Raw genomic sequence first — 21,452 nt, 5'->3', positions numbered from 1 at the left:
TTTCAAACCAGAGGTGACTTTAGCACTAGTGATTGTCTTTCAAACACTGTTTATCATCCTGGCAATGACTGCTCATATTTGAGCTATGTAACAAAGTAACTTTTATCAACAGAGAGAGTTTACATCGCTTCTTGGCCTTTTGGCTACGATCAAGTGTAGAGAGAGTTTACATCCTCTCTAGTTGAAGTTGGATAATTAGCTTATTTCCCGAGAAACTATACAGTACATTTGTGCTTTCTGCTTTATCACTATAGGTCTTTTGCCACTTGTGATTCTTCATTCTGCCATGAAGTATGAAAAACAATTTTGGTATTTATCAACAGAAGAGCTCTGGAGAAGGTGGAAGAAATAACTGAATGGAGTCTGAGAGCTTTCTTTCCAATAATTGATAGATCCGGTAGAAGGAAGAGAAATGGGGATTAGGGAAAAAATCCCTCAGAATGGACAGTGGAGGGCTTAATTTTAGCCACTTTATTCAAAGATGATCTGGAGGAAAGGTTAGGAAAGCTTTTACATTTTTTGTGACATGGGGGTTTGAATTCAGGGTTTCACACATGCCATGCAGTGCTCTGCCACTTGAGCCACACTTCCAGTTCTAGCTTTTGCTTTTACAGTCTACCAACCTTGTATGTGATTGTCCTTGGAGTCAAACATCTAAATAATACATAGGATAGACAATTTAGCATCTTATGTAGTGAAAAGCAAATAGTAAGTTAACTGATCTGTTGAATGAATAAGAAAATCCATGACTTGTGGTTCTATTTATATTTCCATTTTTAAGTTTCATTACTTCTTAACATGAGATACAGGTTAATTACTAATATGGCTGGCTACTTTATTAAGACAGCAACTTTCCCTTTGTTTTTGTTGATGTAGATGTTTTTTCCACTCCTAAGCTAAGAATATAGCCAGATCTTGCTTTTTCTCCCCCTTCCCTTCTGATGGTTTTTGAATTGTAGCAATCAGAAATTGTCAGGCAATAGAAAACAACTCCTGGGGCTGAGGATGTGGCTTGATGGTAAAAATTCTTGCCAAGCATACATGAGGCCCTGGGTTCCATCCCCACTGCAGCAAAAACAAAGCCAAAAACATCTTTTCAGGCTTTTCTTTGCAATAGCTTTGGCTCAATAAGAATTATGTAAAAAGTAACATTGTGGAGGTAAGTGTGGGTGTTTAACAAGTAGAAGCTGTAAGACTCAAGGACAGAGGAAGATTTCTGAGACTGAGTTGGGGTGGGGACATAAGGGTAGATATGGAGTTCTGTGCTTGGCAAAGATCCCAGGTATGGTTCTAAACAGTCCCAGGATGATGAATTCTAAGAGTGTAGTCTTGGTACACATGGATCTTCTACCTTCAGAAGAACATGGACAGTGAACTTGTTGGAGACCAATGTGGGCAGAAGCCTAGAGGACCCTTCTCTGACTTCTCTCACCAGGGTACACTATGGGATTTTTAGTCACACCTGAGGAAGTAGATAATCCTACTAAGGAATGAAATTGAATTTTCTATCAACAGAATGGTTGAGTGTTTAGAGCAGAATAAAATTGTTTAGAACAAACCTTAGTAAGTTTCCTTGTAGTAAGCTAAAGTGCCATCTATGAAAGTGCTTGCTTGGACAATGACCCATCCATGGTGTAACATGAAAAAAATTGTTCATAGACCATGACAACTGGATGGTTGTCTATTTCATCTTGTCTAGATTCTTCTTTTTTTTTAGGTTAAGAAACCAAAGTTTAAGGTATAAAAACTTGTTCCAGGTTTTGACCCAAAATAAATGCAGAGTTGAGGCAGTGACTTGTCAACACCCAGTCAACTTTTCTTTCTACCTCACCACTTACAAAATTCAGATAGGTCTGGGAGTGTAGCTCAGTGATAGAGCATTTGCCTAATAAGTACAAGACCCTGGGTTTGAGCCCTACCACTACACACACAAAAAAAAATTAGATATGTTTGTGGTAATTAAAATACATTGTCGTTTCATCATGGTCATGAAAAGAATTTATCAATATAAGATCTCAAAATTTTAAAATGAAAAAAAGTAATCCAATCTGTACAAAAATCCAGCTCTGATAGTGAAGGTAAAAACAAACCATGGCCACATGCTTTTTCTAGTTATTTCCTAGTATAGAATTTGTAGGAAAACAGTCTGAGCTATACCTAAAGGAGTTGATATTACAGTGTTGGACAGTTAAATACCTCTCCGGAAGGCATTTTAAATATAAGTATACATATGTATGTGTGTTAGACACACATGTAGAAATCTGTTGACTATCAAACACTGGGTAGAAGTTGCTTCTCTGTGTGTGTGTATTAAACCTACTGAATAGCTAAAGAAAAAGTTTACTAATAGTTTTTCATTTTTCTGGTGGTACTGGGCTTTGAACTCAGGGCCTTGCACTGGTCTTGCTAGACAGGGTCTATTACTTAAGCCATAAGCCACACACCCAACTCATTAGATCTTTTTCTTAAGAATAACCTTACATAATGCTACTTCTAGGTTAACATTTCCTGTTAATCTGTCTTCATTCTTCTTTCTCACCCTTTGCAGGCAAAAGATGGATTGGAATTTGGTTTCTTGCTTCTCTCTGGACATCTGCATCAGAGAATACAACTGTCCTCTGCAGAAGAGCCTCATTAGAGCAGCACGATCAGCTTGTACTGCTGCTCACTCAGTGGTGAGAAGATCTAACTAAGTAACCTGTTAGTCCAGCAGCTGTCCCTCATGGCTATGAACTCATACCACGCTCGGGGCAGGTTCAAAAGGAAGGGTATGGGCAGGGTGATGCCCACATGGCAAAAGACTGTCCTTCAAATGCTACACCACTGGGAGATGGTATATCACAGGAGTTGGCCCTGCTTGTTTGCTCTTCAGCCATCTGCTCAGATGTTCCGATAGGTTTCTCTCTGCCAACAGGGTCCATGGCGAATGAGGATAAACAACAGCACCACCAGGACGCCAGATACCAGGCAAAAGGCAACAGCAAGGATCACCCTTAGAACTGTGGAAGATAGGAAAAGAATTAATGTAAAATTAGTCCATCAAGAGATATGAAGATTACATATCACTGCGGATTTCTGCCTTAATTGTAGAGTCCAGAAGAATTTGTAAAGCAGCCTTAAAGTCAGGAGAGTGTGGTGAAAGGAGCACAGAGGATGACCCGGGCACCAGTCCTAGCATAACCTTTGACCTTTGAGCCTCAGCTCCTCACTATAAAGAGAGGGTAATTGAAGAATTTCCACGGTCCTCTCATATACTAACTTTATGCTTCTTTTTTTTTTGAGACAGTCTCACAATGTAGCTAGGCTGGCCTTGAACACCTTGTATATTCCAGGCTGGCTCCAAACTCATGATCCTACTGCCTCAGCCTCCTAAGTGAACTTTATGCACTTTCCTACAGTTAATTTACCAATTGTTCCTGGTCATAAGCAATGGAAATTCTGAATAATCAGCTATAATCAATTGAATCTAAAAGAACTGGAATATTTTCATTTTTGAATCTGATTTTCGGTAGATAATGTTTTAGAAAGAAAACTTCGAGCATATGTTGAGTATTTTTAGCATAACCGTGTACTATTGTTACTCTATACCTTTACTTTGATATATGAGTCATGAGAAGGTATATGGGTCATTTTTAAATGAGACATTACTCTAATCTACACACACCATAGTCTATCCTAGTGAACACATCATAAATACTATTTCTAAATGTATGCCTTTTCATCATAAAAAAATATAGGGCTACTTGTTGGGGTAGGCAATGGGAGAACAAAAAGCTCTGATCCCAATAGCTCTTTCCTAAAGAACCACAGTGCTAAGGAACACAGATGAATGACTTCAAAAATTATCCATCCATTCACTCTATGATTAAAAATGTCACAGTGTACCCCCAGTACAATAATATGATAATAAAAAATAAATAAATTACATTCAAAATATTATCCATTCACTAATGACTTCCAGATTTAAATCTGCAGCCCTGACCTCTCTCAAGTACAGGATTCTTACCGACTGCGTTCCTGGCATAGAGTAGTCCCTGCTTATCTGTGCTCACTTTCTGTGGTTTCAATTACCCATGATGGTCAACCACTATCTGAAAATATTAAATGGAAAATTCCAGAAATAAAAAAAGTTGTGTTTTAAATTATACACTGTTCTGAGCCACGTAAAGAAATCTTATGCCCTACCACTCCATCTCACCAGGACATGAGTCATCCCTTTGTCCAGTGCATCCATGTCACTTTGGTGACCATCTTGGTTATCAGATGGACTGTCATGGTTTCTCAGTGATTATGTTCAAGTAATCCTTATTTTATTTAATAATGGTCCCAAGGTAATGCTGGCAATGTGGATATGGCAAAGAGAAGCTGCAAAGAGTGAAAATAAATAAGGTAGGGAGAGAGATAGATAGATAGAGAAAGAGAGAGAGAGAGAGGAAGAGAGAGAGAGAACCCGTAACTTTTAGTGTAGTATATTGTTATAATTATTCCATTGTATTATTAAGTAACATTGCTAATATTTTCCTATGCCTAATTTATAAATTAAACTTTATCATAGTTATGCATGTACAGGAAAAAGCATTGTATATTTAGGGTTCTGTGCTATCAATGACTTCAGGTATCCAGTGGGTTCTTGGAATGTATCCCCCATGGACAAAGGAGACTATTGTATTCCCTTGGACATCTAGTAGGCATTTCAACCTCAACAAATCCAAAACTGAATTCCCAAACCCTCATCTTCCTCCCCCACATCACATCTGGTCTTCCCACAGTTTTCTTCTCTGTTTACAGAAACTCTTTTCTTCTGTTGGCACAGGACACAACTCTTGGAGTCTTTATTTCTTTCACATCATATACATGATCTGTCAGGATAACCTGTTGGTTCTACCAAAAAATATATCCAGAAATCATTGACTTCTCCCCATCTGTGCCACCACTCTGTTTGAACTACTATCATTTTTCAGAACCACTACAATGGCCTCCTGACTTGTTCCCTAACTTCCGCCCTTTTTTCTTCACAAACTGTCTTAAACACAGCAGCCAAATAACTTCAAGTCCAATTGTGCCACTCTTGTGCTTACAACAAAGTCTGCAATGTTGCTCATCTGAATCAGAATAAGAGATGAAGTCCTGATGATGACAGCTTATGAGGCTCTATATCATCTGGCCCCTATCAATTCCTAAGATTCTCTCTCTTACCACCCTCCCTCAGTCATTCTCTTCTGACCACACGGTCCTCCTTGCTATTCTTCAAACATGCCCCATACACTGTCCCTGAGTGCTTTAGCTATTACCATAGTTCAAATGTTCTTCCCACACATCCCTAGATTGGGCACTGCCTTACTGTCTTTGCTTAAATCTCATCTTCTCAATGAGATATGCCCATTTAAAAGTGCATTTGTATACCCTCCTCCATTATCCCCAAGCTGGAGTTGAGAATTTTATTTTCCAAAGTATTTATTTGTTACATTTAATTTTTAATTATCTACACCTGTTGTATTTTTTGTTCATTGATGTATCCAAGCACTTAGAACAGTACCTGGAACAGAGTAGGTGTGAGCTAGAAGGCATAGGTTGCCAACTCTCAGTCCACTGTTTTTCTTATGATGCCAGGATTCTCCTCAGTTTCATGACAAGATAAATATAAATAAAGTTAGACCCTAGTAACAGCGTCATTAGAACCACAGATGGAATTAATACAAAGTTGTAAGGAACTAAATAGAATTAATGATGGAAAGAAAGGACTAAATGGAAATGAGAGAGAGAAACAGGTACTAATGATTCTTAAAAATCTATTTTCATGGCTGGGTTTCTGAATTTAGAAATTTATTTTTCAATGGTTATGTTATCATAGCAGTTTCATGGAATTTTCCTTCCCACTCATCCTTCCTTCTTTTCTCCTGGACTAGCAGTGAGCACACATCATGTGACAGCAGACTGTGCTAGGTGCTGAGTTTCCATAACATCTGTTCTTGAAGACTTCATTGTGTAGTGGGAGGACCAGATAGACAGTATGAGATAATGTGACAGATACTGGAATGGAGGTGGAAAACATAGGAAACTGGAATATAGAGAAAGTTGAATATGAACAGACCATATTCTATTTGGAAGAGAAAGAGTTTAGGTTGTCTTCTGAGATTTGAGTTTACCGGTTAGGTGAGTAGGATTTTGCCATGACACAGAAGGAGTTGCACAAGGGAATGTTTTTGAAATAATGAGAAGTTACACACGGTTGAAACTTAAGTTTCAGGGAGGTAGGAGTTGATATGTGGGTTGGGGCCCAGTTTGTTGGCTTCTGGTTTCCATGGTGCAAATGAAAGTGATTGACAATTATTATATAGGGAAGTGACACGGCATGTTCTGTGTTTTAAAAAATAGCTGCAGAAAAGATAAGATGGCAGAGGAATGGTAAGCTTGGTAGGCAGTTATTGAAATATTTTAAATAAGATATTGAGGGCTCGGAACTGTAGTTATGGATCTGAGAACACAGATGAAGGAATTTAAGAGCTACTCCTGCAGCAGAATTGACAGGCATTGATGACAGATTGATGGTAAATGAGAAAAGGATTAAGTTGTAAATTGAAATTGGGGCCACCAAAAATAAAAGGATTGGTTGGAGTAGTGATAATGAAGTCTGGTTTCAACTGGGATTGAGATTGATCATGATCCTAATAGAGATAATCAATAAGTAGCTGGAAAAAAAACAGGTCTATAATTTTATACTTAGATTTGGAAATATAGATTGTAGATGTAGAAGACAAAAGCCTGGGTATAGTGGCTCATGATGAATGTGGAATGAGGAAATCAAGAACAGGATTGTGGGACATGATCATCTAGGAGTTTGGTGGTAGGTATCTTTCCAAGAGAAGCTGGTCAAGGATCTCTCTCTCTCTCTCTCATATTAATTAACTTTAAAATTATATGCTCCCCTGTATTGTAAAAAACTTTAGTTTGGCTGAGTAATGTTCTAGAATCTGAGAAAAGCTGAGATCAGTTGTATCTTACTGCAAAGAGGTTTGGTGTAGGTAATGGCTAAGAAGACATCCCACTACATGGGAACACACAAAAGCTTCTCAATGCAGTGTGACTGGTACACCTCTTCTGAAAACCACCTTGGCAATATGCACCAAAGGCCTCTCCCTCTTGCCATTAATCCTTAAGTCCTGCTTGCCCTGCTTCTTGTCTGCTTTTCTCTTTCACTTGCCCTAGTCTTTGGGTTCAGTCTCCTAATTGTTCTTCCTCTTCTCAGCCTCCCTCCTCTCCAATCCACTTTTGCAATTGAAGCCAGACAAGTTCTCCTAAAAGAGCTTCAGCATTTGTCCTCTGCCTAAAACATTTCAATGACCAGAACTACTCAACTTGACCTATGAAGCACTTAGCATCTGTCTCTCCCTGGAATGCTCCATGTTATCTTTAATTTCCTGGCCTTCACATATTCTGTTTAGTCCATAACATTCTCCTTTCTTCTCACCTCCATTTACCTTTCTAGTTCCTCTTCTCCTTCAACTTTCTATTTAAACATCATGCAAATGAAAAGCTCTGACCCTTAGGCAGACTAGTTTCCCCTGCCACATACCATCATCGTTGCCCATACGTACTTCATCATAGTGCTCATACTTTACATGTAGGGCTTAACTCTTGAGATCCTTGACCTTTTTGCTCATCCTGCCCTCCTTTGTCCCCTGAGGTCTACAAGCCACATGGAGGACAATCTACTTGTCTGCTACTGTTTCCTAAGCAAACATAATGCTTCTGGGCATGGGTATATGTTGACTAGACAAGAGGTGTTTGATGAATATAGATTGGTTATTAAATGTTTGTATACCTTGACCCACCAATCATATTTTGGAAAATTTCCCTAAGAGAAGTGTGGGATACAAAGGGAATATGAGGTAGTGGAAATAGGTGTTGGGGAGTGTTAAGCTTGACTACTACTTGTGTTCTTGCATGTTATTCTCTGAGCTTCAGTAAAATGGGCATGTTGATACCTGATTCACAAAGAAAGGAGGAGAGAACACTATATTAGGTATGGATGACTTTTGATGGGTAAATTTTTTAAAAGAAATGAGGGACGAGTAGACATTAGTTTACAGAATAAGTAAGAATTGAGGAGGAGATGAGGAAACAATGTTAGAGAGGATAAATCATTCATTCAAGAAAATTAGGACTGAAGAGAGTGAGATGGAACAGACACTTCAGGGTGTTTTGATGATAGGACATTGGGTGCTTTCATAATAGAAGAGAAGAAGCCAGTGCAGGTGAAGAAAATGAAACTAAATATGTGACTCACTGGGGCCCTGAGGAGGTTGTAAGGATGGATCACAAGCACACCGAGAAGAGCAGAGTGTACTTACAGAGGAACATAGCTGGGCATGTTGGTACATACCCATAATCCTAGCACTTGGGAAAAGAATGAATGAGAAAGAAGGAAAAGATGTGTATTTTCCTGAGGGATAGCAGAAGACGAAGGCTAAAGCTACTGGTGTATTTTGAGGTAGTGAGAAGAGAACCTTAAAAAAGGTTATCAATAGATTATCTTGTTTATTAGAATAAAGATGACAGAATGGAATTTGAAGTTTGGGAACAATGAAAAGGCCTTCCTACAGAGTGAAAGAAAAGGGTCCAGTAAGGGGGAATACACTTATCAAAAGGCGAGGCCTTTTGTTTTCTTTGGTTCTACTTGGCAGGTCAACAGGAAAAAATCATGTGATTGATTTGATCTTGGGTTCAGTATTTGTGTGGTGGGCAGGGCACGGGCTGGGTCATTGTTATGAATGTCAGACTTGCATCAATTGAGGGCAGGTGTGGGAATGAGAAGTGAATTAGGGCAAACCAAAGTAAGCTTCAGCATCTTCAATGAATTATGAGATATGTCCCAGAAAAATGAAACTAGTGGCAATAAGGGTATGAAAAGGTGCTGCAATTGGATGGCCTCTTCTTTAAGGGAGAAATGATACTAGAAGGGATGTTTTTGATCAGAGGCTTGTGTGTGTGTGTGTGTGTGTTGCTAGGGTTGAACCCAGGGTCTTGTACTCTCTAGGCAAGTGCTCTACCACCAAGAGACATCTTCAGTGAGCTGGGGCTCTTAACAGAAATGGGAGAATAAGACAAAGCCAAGATGACTACACTGTAAATAGATGTTATGTAACACAGACATGTTGGGGATGCATATATGTATATATAGCTAGTGACGGGGTCTTTACAGAGCACTCACTTTAAGCTCATTCATAGCTTCTGTCCTATTTATTGACTAAGTTCCAGGTTTCTGACAGTAGACCCAGCCACAAGGAAGTCTGGGGAGGGGGGAGGGGGAAAGAGAGAGAGAGAGAGATAGAGAGAGAGGGAGAGAGAGAGAGAGGAAAAGGTATGGTTCCTGCTTTTAAGCATCTCATTTTTGAATCTTGGGCGTGAGGATATGTACTCTAGGTTTTCACTCACAAAGATTGGGGGCGGGGAACTGGAACTTCTCACTAGTAAATCTCCCTCCGTGAGATAACTGGAGTTGGATATTGAGTTAGGGGATGGGAGAGAATTAGTGCAGAAAGTCTGACCGTGTTAGTAAAACTTTGAAATTAAAGAAGCCTTTTTTAAAAAAGAATTTTATTGTTTTCAATAAACATAGTATAGAACTTACACTTGTCACAATTTTCTAGCAAAGACAGATTAATTTAATTGATATGATCTGGTTAATAGGGTCTTCCAGCATTAGATGAAGATGCTGATTATGGTTGTGAGTAGAATTACATGGTTGAAAATTCCCTAAAGGGCAGGTCACCAGGCATCTTGAATACACAGGACATGCTCTATATTCAGTGATTTTTTGTCATGTTTCTTGTATTAGCTTTCTCAGAACACACTAAGTGTTCTATGTTCATTTCAATAATTTACAGCAACTCAGCAGTTAGAACTATTTCACAAATTTATCTGGGACTCCTGTACTTATATTTGGTACTTTTGGTGGCCCTCACAAAAAGTCTTTCAATCCCATACCTTCTATGCCTTAGCTTGCTCTATAGTGTCTATGCTAAGGTAAGTGGTTGCCCAGCATAATAGTCATCCTATTTCCCAACACTGGCAGTCTGTCTTCCTGAAAGCTTTTACCTGCTGTATCCAACATTAATTACTTGGAACAAATCTAGTCCTTTTTCCTTTAAGAAGTTCAAATATAGAACTCATTTCATTTGGGGCCACTTCATATCATAGACCCTTAAGAAGCTTCGTATGAGCTAAAACCAGTGGTGTGCTATAAGCTGAATTTCAAAAAAATTCTCTGATTTACAGTACTTGCTGATTTCTGTGGAGAAAGTGCTACCACCATGACCAACTTGAAGCAACCAGAAGAAGCTGCTGGACTCAAGAGTTGGGAAGATCTGCACATATTCCTCCCTTGAAATCTCTATGAGCTAGCTGTAGCAAGGCAGCCCCACATTTTCTTATCCTTAATCTATTTTGCTGCTTAATAATATTTTACTCCACTTGGATGCTGAGTCGCTGATACTGGGTTTTTAAGGAAAAGAATTGTGCAAACATACTATAAGTAGATTTAACAAGAGGAGGTGAGTAACTGAGGAATAAAGGAAAGGGGGAAATGACTCCCAAGTTTACTGGCTTTTGCTGCTAAACAAGATAGAGAGGAGTAGGTTCAAGGAAGAAAGATATACATTGAGCAAATGTTTATTGAGCACCAACTGATGCCTTGCACAGGCACTTCTTTGCCTTATATAGCTGAGAACACAGCAGATGAAATCCTTACTCTTGTGAGACTGATATTTTATCTTATTAGAAATGGACCCTTGAATGCAACTTGTGGAAATCTTTTGGAGGTGTGGTCCTCTGCCAAGTAACTCCCCTATCCTTTCCACTTCAAGCCACTGTTATAAACCTTTATTCAATCTGATTTCACACAGAAAGCCTTCCTTACTTTTTTGACCCTTCCCTCCAAATCAAGGAAACTCTTTTTCCCATACAACCTTTTGTAGTCATAAGATATAACCCTTGTTACTCTGTGTAATACATCTCTCTTTACTTCTTTACCACATTGTGGACTTCCTGAGGGTATTTTATTAGCAAGTTCCATCTTAAACAGATGAGGTAGAGCCATCCACAGCTTAGTTCATCTGAAGTTGTGAAGTCCAATCTATGTTTTCAATGTAAAGTGTTCATTTATTCATTTAATCCAGTCAAGTCATTTTGCTTTATATTAATACATTGCCTCCTGTTACAACAAAATGATAGAGAGAGAGAGAGACCCTGAAACCTACCTGTAGGAATTTTATTCTAATGAAACACACACAGACAGAGATAACCTTTTCAAAACTCATTATAAAAGTGATGTATTTGAACTTCCTAATATTGACTTTATTCACTATTTTACATTTGGTTCATTGCTAGAAGAAAATTACAAGCATAGACAATGGCCTCAACAACAAATATTCATTTGGGACAGAAATAACACAAAGAGGCCTGTCAATCCATGTCTTCCAGCAGTCAATTGGTGACCAACCAGGAGAGGGAATGGTTTTGCTCTAGATTCTGGCAACCAGTAGAAAAACCACCTCATCTTTATACATGATGGAAAGATAGCATTGAGTTCTCTAGACGTATTGCACCTGCAGCATGGCAAATCTACAGGACTCTAAATGCCTTTCAGACATGATTTCTGCTTGTACAGTGAACAATTTCAGTAGAACCGTGAGTTTGCTTAGGGTCTTCGAACATACCAGAATCAAAGCCTTCAACATTCCTTTTGTCTACTGAACAGATTTAACAACCACATTCTCAACATTCCAATATGTTTTCAACTTGGAGGCACTTCAAACATTTTGCATATCTATTTTTTTTTGTTGGTACAGGGGTTTGAACTCAGGGCCTGGGACTTGCTAGGCAGGTGCTCTACCAGTTGAGCTATGTCTCCAGCCCTGTTTGCTTTAGTTATTTTTCAGATGGTGTCTAATAAATTTTTGCCCAGATCTGGCCTCAGACTGTGATCTCACCTACAGCCTTCTGTGTAGCTGGGATCACAGACACGTGCCACCACAAGTGGCTTGTTGGTTGACATGGGGGTCTTGCTAACTTTTGCCCAGGCTGTCCTTGAACTTTGATTCTCCTGACCTCTGCTATCTGAGTAGCTGAGCCACTGTGCCTTTGTAATTTTGTCCCAGTGTCAGTATGTGTCATCATAGTCCTTCCTTGAATGAACTGTAGATTCAAAATTTCTTACTATTTGAGCTTCAAGAGAAACTCTGTGCCCCGTTCACCTCTGATGTGTTACACCTTAAGATCTTGCTCTTGTCACACTACTTATTTGCTATGATGCATATATTCCAGGAGCTGCTGTATGTATGGCACACATCAAAACTTTCTGGATTTTGGTTTCTTCAAAAGGAACATAAATATTTCAGGGCCAAGGGACACAAAGAGGCTTTTAGTTTTCAGTTCCACCACCCCTATTGTTTCAACATAAATATAAAAGCAGACAGTACCAGGTTCCCAGTGTAGAAGACTTCTCCAGTTCTTTTCACTCTATCTTATCCTTTTGCCTTTCCTTGACAGAAGGTAGGGACTGATGGCTAAGTTGTTCCTTTCCCACTAGGCTAGAACTAAAACCATCTGTCACTGGCTGGCCTGTGAGATTGTGAGTGTTGCTTGGAATCTGTTCCACTTCAACATTTCAAGTACAGTACCAACTAATCATGTTCAAGCAAAATCTGAGCATCTTTAAACAATAAAGAGTCCTGTGTGGCCAGTCATATATAGCTTCTGGAAGCCCCATAAACTTTGACCTAAGTTTTATCCCTAATTATATTTGGGCACTGATGCTCCTTCATATTAACACTGAAAAACAAACCATGATAAGGTTTATGGCAAGCAGGAGCAGGGCTAGGTGGAGAGGTAAGGAGTTGCTTAAAGTTGGGGATCCCTGAAAGATACAATCATCACCCCAAACCCATTCTCTTCTAAGATAGAGGTCATGGCCAAAATACACTCTCAAAGCCCCCTCTGCTCTTTCTGTAGAGCTCTGTGTGCACATTTAATCTGAAAAGTCCTTAGTACCTTGGTGGTCGCTTGTGATCATACATTCCGTGGACCAGTCTTGGGGGATCACAGGGGCAACCAGCTCTGCAAACTTCTCCAGAGGACAGCTGGGGGTGCAGCCTGGCAGTGTGAGGGGGTGTGGTGCGTGCTGTGTCTCATTCCGGTAGTACATCTCCACGAAGTACTTCCTGGAAGGGACAAGCAGAGGAGTGAGCTGTAAGTTCTACAGTGACTGGGCTATAACATGCCAACTGAAGGACTTGTGGAGAAATTTTGGGAACAAGGACATTTTGGCTAATTTCTGTGTGGGAATAGGGAGGTTGGGGATGGTGGGACAGATTTGGAGGGTGGAAATGGGAGGGCTGGTTTGTAAGGTAAACAGGGGCATAGGAGGTGGGGACCTGGACGTCTAATCAGAGGAGCTGACTTTGAAGGGTTATTGAACAAGAAGTAAAGGTCTAGTGGGGATGCTAGAGTTGCCTCTCTTGTTCTATCCTTTTCATGCTTCTCATTTTCTCCTTTCTTTTTACTTTTTTCCTCTCTTTATATTTCTTTTAGTCTTTCCCCTGAATGAATCTTCCCTCTCCTTCATCAGGCCATAAACATGGAACCGACATATGTTATATAGTCAGCATGTGTTGAATATGTGACATGCCTTTATAAAACGTTATTCCTTAGAAAGAGGAGGTAGAGATGTGTGTGTGTGTGTGTGTGTGTGTGTGTGTGTGTGTGTGTGTGAACTCCTGGGTCATATGAAGGAAGGCTTTCTCAAAACTTTGTTTCAGGCTGGTCATGGTGGCTCACACTTGTAATTGTGCTATTCAGGAGGTAGAGATCAGGAAGATCATGGTTCAAAGCCAGTCCATGCAAAAAGTTAATGAGTTCCTTCCATCTCTGACATAATGTTAAATGTCTGTAATCCCAGCTAGGAGGGAGCCATAGGTAGGAGGATCAAGGTCTGAGGCTGGCCCAAGCAAAAAGCTCAAGACCCTATCTGAAAAATAACTAAGGCAAATAGGGATGGGAGTGTGGCTCAAGAGATAGAGCACTTGCCTAGCAAGTGCAAGGCCCTGAGTTCAAATTCCAGTGCTATAAAAAAAAACACAATCATAAACTTTATTTCAAAAAACAAAGTGCTATTTGGGGAAGGTCAAATGGCCTAAACCAACGTTGGGAAAACTAGTATGATTTACTTGTGGAAGTCATTTGCTAGTCAAAGAAACGGGAGAGACATTCAGGCAGGATTTAGATCTTTTTAGGTGTATTAAACTCACAATGTCAACTTCTAGATGTTGTGATAAACAAGTCTTTTAAAGCATCATTTTAAGAAAACCACATCAAGATAGTAACTGCAAATATTCACTTATAAGATGATTTAAAAATGCTTTCCTAATGTTATACAAATCAATACTTTTCAAGTGACATTTTTAATATCAAGATGATATGGCCTAGATGACCAATAAATGTCATGATTCTCTTTCTACAGAGTAGAGTTGTGACTCAAAAGTGATTGCATTTCCCAGACTCCTTTGCACCTTGGTGTGACCAGCAGGATATGAGCAGAAAAGACACATGCTCCATTTGGGCTGAAGTGGCTGACAAGCAGGTTGGCTTCTCTCTCATCTCATTCCTTTCCACAAGCTGCCTGCAGGTAGGCACAGCACTCTTGAAACTTTAGGTTCAAAGGAGAGAACCCCAGGTGCCTGGCCACCAGGTGGGAATCACACCCACATTTACCTAGCGACCAGCAACACATGCACTGGAACTGTTAGCTAATGTGAGAGATTATTTCCCATGAGAACCAGAGGTTCATTTGTACAGAAGGAAAAGTTACCTTATTAATGAATATATCTGGAAAAATAGCTTCAGGGGACCCAAATTTGGCTCTGGTAGTGAAGATACAAGCTAAAGATGTGCACAGAGAGTTTGATAAAATTGTTTCATAAATAATAAAAGTGGAAAAAGTAATATTTTAACATAATAATGAATTATTTTATACAATCTATGATTTTCAAAGATTACTAAAGATTAAATCCTTTAAGTATATATTTAACTACCTAAGCTACAATCTTAATAGTTTATATATTTAAAATGACTGGAAATCTAAAATTTTCTCCCTTCCTGTCTTTTTCCTTTATTTCTCAGAGAGAAAATGGGGAATCATTCTACAGTCAGGATTGCCAGATAAGCAGGAATCTGCAGCATTTGTTAACTTGGATCCTAACTTAAAGCAACAAATTTAATGTTTGATACTTCTCTGGAATGCCAATTAAAAAAAAATCCTGGGGAGATTCCAAGATGGCAGCTAGAGGGAGGAAGCAGAAAGCGTGCCTCCTAAAGTAAAATCTTGGAGAGATGCTGAAGATACACCTTACAGGAAAAACCACCGAGAAGAGGAAAAACTTTGACTCCTCCACACCTCCAGCCGCACAGAGCATCTCCACTTCACGTTAAACGGAGAAACCAGGAGGGCTCCCGCACCGCTGTCACACGCCAGTGCCCAGACGGCTTGGGAAGATGCGACCACAAGGTGAGCTAAGTGGTACACGGTACTCCCACAGACAACCCTGGGCCAGATCAGCACAGCCCCCTGGTCAGACTGACCGCCACCCAGAGAAAAAAAGAGAAACTGAGTAATAAGCAATAACAACAGAAAAAAGACACATAGCAAAGAGGGTGCAGCACCCTGAGCACCGAAGGTGGAAAGGGGAATCCCTCACAGAACTGTAAATAAACAAACTGGGCTGGAGAAGGCAGGAGCAGCGGCACACACCCAGCAACCAGGAGTGGGAAAGCTTGTAAAAGTGGCGGTGGGAGGAAAACTCCACAGGAGAGGGGAGAAGACCCACTTCCTATGTGAACTGTAAATAAACACGCAGGCCTGAGAAAGCAGGTGCAGTGTCACCTCCCCCACTGTGCTTGGAAAAGGGAAAGCTTGTAGCAGCGGCTTGCACACGGGAGAACTCTGAGTAAAAAAGCCTGCAGGTCCAGGTGAGTGCTAAGCTCACCCCAGAGATCTGCATAAATAACGCCGCCAGCAACAGCAGGCTGACAGCAGCACGCAGGTGAGCTGCAGCCTCAGATAGCCATTCACAGAACTGTCTCCAGACTCTTTTTTTTTTTTTCTTTTCTCTCTCCCTACCTTTGTTAAGACAACAACCAAACTACACTGGAATGCTGAAAAACTTACTGAAACTGTATTGCATTTGAACTTGGGACACTTTGTGGGGTTTTTTTTTTGTTTTATGTGGTTTTATATTATTTTTCCCCTTTGATAAGATAACCACAGAACTACTTCTGAGGCACCATCTCCAGGATTGGAGGCTGAGGGATGAACACCAAAATTATTAAGACTGAAACTTTATTGCATTTGAACTTGGAGTTTTATATATATATATATATTTTTTTTTTCATTTATTTCTTAATTTTAATTTTTTTATTTTTTATTTTCAATCTTTTCTGTCTCTCTAATGCCTTTTCAGCTTATGGTTGATTAGAACACTGTCTCTCCATGTTTATATCTTTGAAACATTTTTTGTTTGTTTCTTTGTTTTTTTCTACTTGTTTTGTTTTTCCCTTTTCCTTTAACTTCTTTGCTTTCCATCTCCTCTCACCCTTCCATTCTAAATATCACCATTGTTATTACTACAAGCTAGAAAATACTTAATTGCACACAGTACAGGGACAATAACAACACAATGGCAATGACAGGAATACAGAAAAAACAGGGAAACCAATTTCCCCACAGCAAAAAATTAGGAACCAGAAGGAAATGAAGAAAACAGATACTCAGATCCAGACTCCAACAAAATGAAGATAAACTATGCCAAAGAACCCAATGAAGTCCACAAGAATAATCTAAAAGAAGAAATACTACAGGTACTCAATGAGAATTTTATAGAGATGATACTGGATATGGTCAACCAAAATATACAGGAGACACTCAAGAAATTCCAAGACAACAAAAATAGAGAATTTGAAAAAGCAAAAGAAGAAGTAAAGGAAACCACAGAAGCTCTGTATAAACACAAAGTGAAACAAAGAACATGATTAATAAAGAGATAAATGAACTCAGGACAAAAATAGACAACATTAAAGAGGAAACAACCCAGGATATGGAAATCCTCAGAAAAAAGAATGAAACAGAATTGCAAAACAAAATGGAAGGCCAATCCAGCAGAGTAGAACAAACAGAAGACAGAATCTCAGAACTCGAAGATGAAATGGTAATTAAAAGAAAAACTGAAGAACTATTAGTTAAACAACTCAAGACCTGTGAAAAGAAAAATGCAAGAACTCACCAACTCCATCAAAAGACCAAACCTGAGAACCATGGGCATTGAAGAAGAAGAGGTGCAAGCAAAGGGAATGTGTAATATATTCAACAACATAATAATGGAAAATTTCCCAAATCTAGAGAAAGATATTCCCATACAGATGCAAGAGGCCTCCAGAACACCAAACAGACCAGATCAATAGAACTAGCCCACGGCATATCATCATTAAAACAACAAGTTCAGAAACTAGAGAAAGAATATTGAAGGCTATAAGAGAAAAAACAAGTAACATACAAAGGTAAACCCATCAAAATCACAGTAACTTCTCAATAGAAACATTAAAAGCAAGAAGAGCTTGGGGTGAGATCTTCTGGGCACTGAATGAAAATAACTTCAATCCTAGGATACTCTACCCAGCAAAACTATCATTCAAAATAGATGGAGCAATAAAAGTCTTCCATGATAAGCAGAAACTAAAACAATATGTGACCACAAAACCACCACTACAAAAGATTCTTCAAGGGATTCTGCATACAGAAAGTGAAACCTAACATAACCATGAAAGGACAGGCAGAACCAAACTACAGGAAAAGAAAAAGCAAGACAGTAGACAGTAACCTCAACTTAGGTACACACAATCAAACCTTCAAACAAGACAACTAAATGACAGGAATCACCACATACCTATCAGTACTAACACTTAATGTTAATGGACTTAATTCCCCCATCAACAGACACTGTTTGACAAAATGGACTAAAAAGGAAGATCCAACAATTTGTTGCTTACAGGAGACCCATCTCACCAACAGAAATAAGCATAGGCTTAGAGTGAAAGGCTGGAAAATTTACCAAGCCAATGGCCTCCAAAAACAGGCAGGAGTAGCAATACTTATCTCTGACAAAGTAGACTTCAAACCTACATTGATCAAAAGAGATAAAGAAGGATATTCTATACTAATAAAAGGGGAAATAGATCATAAGGAAATAACAATTATCAACCTATATGCACCCAATGTCAATGCACCCAATTTCATCACACATACCCTGAAAGACCTAAAAGCATATATAAACGCCAACACAGTGGTTGTGGGAGACTTTAACACCCCATTATCATCAATAGATAGGTCATTCAAACAAAAACTCAATAAAGAAATTCAAGATCTAAAATATGCAATAGATCAAATGGACCTAGTTTATGTCTACAGAACATTTCATCCAACCTCTACACAATATACATTCTTCTCAGCAGCCCATGGAACCTTCTCCAAAATAGATCATATCCTAGGGCACAAAACAAGCCTCAGCAAATATAAGAAAATAGAAATAATACCGTGCATACTATCTGACCACAATGCAGTAAAAGTAGAACTCAACAACAAAAGTAAAGACAAAAAACATGCAAACAGCTGGAAACTAAATAACTCATTACTTAATGAAGAATGGATCATCGATGCAATAAAAGAGGAAATTAAAAAGTTCCTGGAAGTCAATGAAAATGAAAACACAACCTACCAGAACCTATGGGACACAGCTAAGGCAGTCTTGAGAGGAAAGTTTATAGCCATGAGTGCATATATTAAAAAGATTGAAAGATCCCAAATCAATGACCTAATGATACATCTCAAACTCCTAGAAAAACAAGAACAGGCAAATCCCAAAACAAATAGAAGGAGAGAAATAATAAAAATAAGACCCGAAATCAATGAAATAGAAACCGCAAAAACCATACAAAGAATTAATGAAACAAAAAGTTGGTTCTTTGAAAAAATAAACAAGATCGACAGACCCCTGGCAAACCTGACTAAAATGAGGACAGAAAAAACCCAAATTAGTAGAATCAGGAATGCAAAAGGGGAGATAACAACAAACACCATGGAAGTCCAGGAAATCATCAGAGACTACTTCAAGAACCTATATTCAAATAAATTCGAAAATCTTAAAGAAATGGACAGATTTCTAGATACATATGATCATCCAAAACTGAACCAAGAGGATATTAATCACCTGAATAGATCTATAACACAAAATGAAATTGAAGCAGCAATCAAGAGTCTCCCCAAAAAGAAAAGTCCAGGACCTGATGGATTCTCCGCTGAATTCTACCAGACCTTTAAAGAAGAACTGACACCAACCCTCCTTAAACTGTTCCACGAAATAGAAAGGGAAGGAAAACTGCAAAACACATTTTATGAAGCCAGTATTAACTTATCCCAAAACCAGGCAAAGACACCTCCAAAAAGGAGAACTATAGGCCAATCTCCTTTAATGAACATTGACGCAAAAATCCTCAACAAAATAATGGCAAACCGAATTCAACAACACATCAAAAAGATTATTCACCACAACCAAGTAGGCTTCATCCCAGGGATGCAGGGGTGGTTCAACATACGAAAATCAATAAACGTAATAAACCACATTAACAGAAGCAAAGACAAAAACCACTTGATCATCTCAACAGTTGCAGAAAAAGCCTTTGATAAGATCCAACACCATTTCATGATAAAAGCTCTAAGAAAACTAGGAATAGAAGGAAAGTACCTCAACATTATAAAAGCTATATATGACAGACCTACAGCCAGCATTACACTTAACGGAGAAAAACTGAAACCACTCCTTCTAAAATCAGGAACCAGACAAGGATGCCCACTATCTCCACTCCTATTCATCATAGTACTGGAATTCCTAGCCAGAGCAATTAGGCAAGAAGAAGGAATAAAAGGAATACAAATAGGTAAAGAAACTGTCAAAATATCCCTATTTGCAGATGACATGATCCTATACCTTAAAGACCCAAGAAACTCTACTCAGAAGCTCCTAGAAACCATCAATAGCTATAGCAAGGTAGCAGGATATAAAATCAACATAGAAAATCATTAGCATTTCTATACACTAATAATGAACAAACTGAAAAAGAATATATGAAAACAATTCCATTTACAATAGCCTCAAAAAAATCAAATACCTAGGTGTAAACCTAACAAAGGAGGTGAACGACCACTACAAGGAAAACTATAAACTTTTGAAGAAATGATTGAGGAAGACTATAGAAAGTGGAGAGATCTCCCATGCTCATGGATTGGCAGAATCAACATAGTAAAAATGTCTATACTCCCAAAAGTAATCTACATGTTTAATGCAATTCCCATCAAAATCCCAATGACATTCATCAAAGAGATTGAAAAATCTACCGTAAAATTTATATGGAAACACAAGAGGCCACGAATAGCCAAGGCAATACTCAGTCAAAAGAACAATGCAGGAGGTATCACAATACCTGACTTCAAACTATATTACAAAGCAATAACAATAAAAACAGCATGGTACTGGCACAAAAACAGACATGAAGACCAATGGAACAGAATAGAAACCCAGATATGAAGCCACACAACTATAACCAACTTGTCTTTGACAAAGGAGCTAAAAATATACGATGGAGAAATAGCAGCCTCTTCAACAAAAACTGCTGGGAAAAGTGGTTAGCAGTCTGCAAAAAACTGAAACTAGATCCATGTATATCACCCTATACCAATATTAACTCAAAATGGATCACGGATCTTAATATCAGACCCCAAACTCTAAAGTTGATACAGGAAAGAGTAGGAAATACTCTGGAGTTAGTAGGTATAGGTAAGAACTTTCTCAACGGAACCCCAGCAGCACAGCAACTAAGAGATAGCATAGATAAATGGGACCTCATAAAACTAAAAAGCTTCTGCTCATCAAAAGAAATGGTTTCTGAACTGAAGAGAACACCCACAGAGTGGGAGAAAATATTTGCCAACTATACATCAGACAAAGGACTGATAACCAGAATATAGAGGGAACTTAAAAAACTAAATTCTCCCAAAACTAATGAACCAATAAAGAAATGGGCAAGTGAACTAAACAGAACTTTCTCAAAAGAAGAAATTCAAATGGCCAAAAAACACATGAAAAAATGCTCACCATCTCTAGCAATAAAGGAAATGCAAATTAAAACCACGCTAAGATTCCACCTCACCCCTGTTAGAACAGCCATCATTAGCAACACCACCACCAACAGGTGTTGGTGAGGATGTGGAGAAAAAGGAACCCTCTTACACTGCTGGTGGGAATGCAAACTAGTACAACCACTCTGGAAAAAAATTTGGAGGCTACTTAAAA

General features: G+C 38.8%; 1 protein-coding gene across 2 annotated transcripts in view; it reads right to left on the bottom strand.

Annotated features, from left to right (window-relative positions):
* Positions 1-456: 456 nt before the first annotated feature.
* The window catches only part of Acp3 (acid phosphatase 3), a 72,470-nt gene continuing 51,474 nt past the window's right edge, over positions 457-21,452 (bottom strand). Inside the window, exons 10-11 of one of the 2 annotated variants that reach the window (XM_074059826.1) lie at positions 13,051-13,220; positions 457-2,999 (exon numbers count right to left, since the gene is read on the bottom strand). In XM_074059826.1, the coding sequence (XP_073915927.1) occupies positions 2,881-2,999; positions 13,051-13,220 (289 nt within the window). In that variant the 3' untranslated portion in view covers positions 457-2,880. The remainder of the gene's footprint in view (positions 3,000-13,050; positions 13,221-21,452) is intronic. The other variant, XM_020164670.2, reaches the window with a different exon arrangement.

Source organism: Castor canadensis, chromosome 17 (genome assembly GCF_047511655.1).
Source record: "Castor canadensis chromosome 17, mCasCan1.hap1v2, whole genome shotgun sequence".
Taxonomy (NCBI): Eukaryota; Metazoa; Chordata; class Mammalia; order Rodentia; family Castoridae; genus Castor; species Castor canadensis.
Note: the sequence above shows the minus strand (reverse complement) of the source record. Positions and strands in the feature narration are given on the sequence as shown.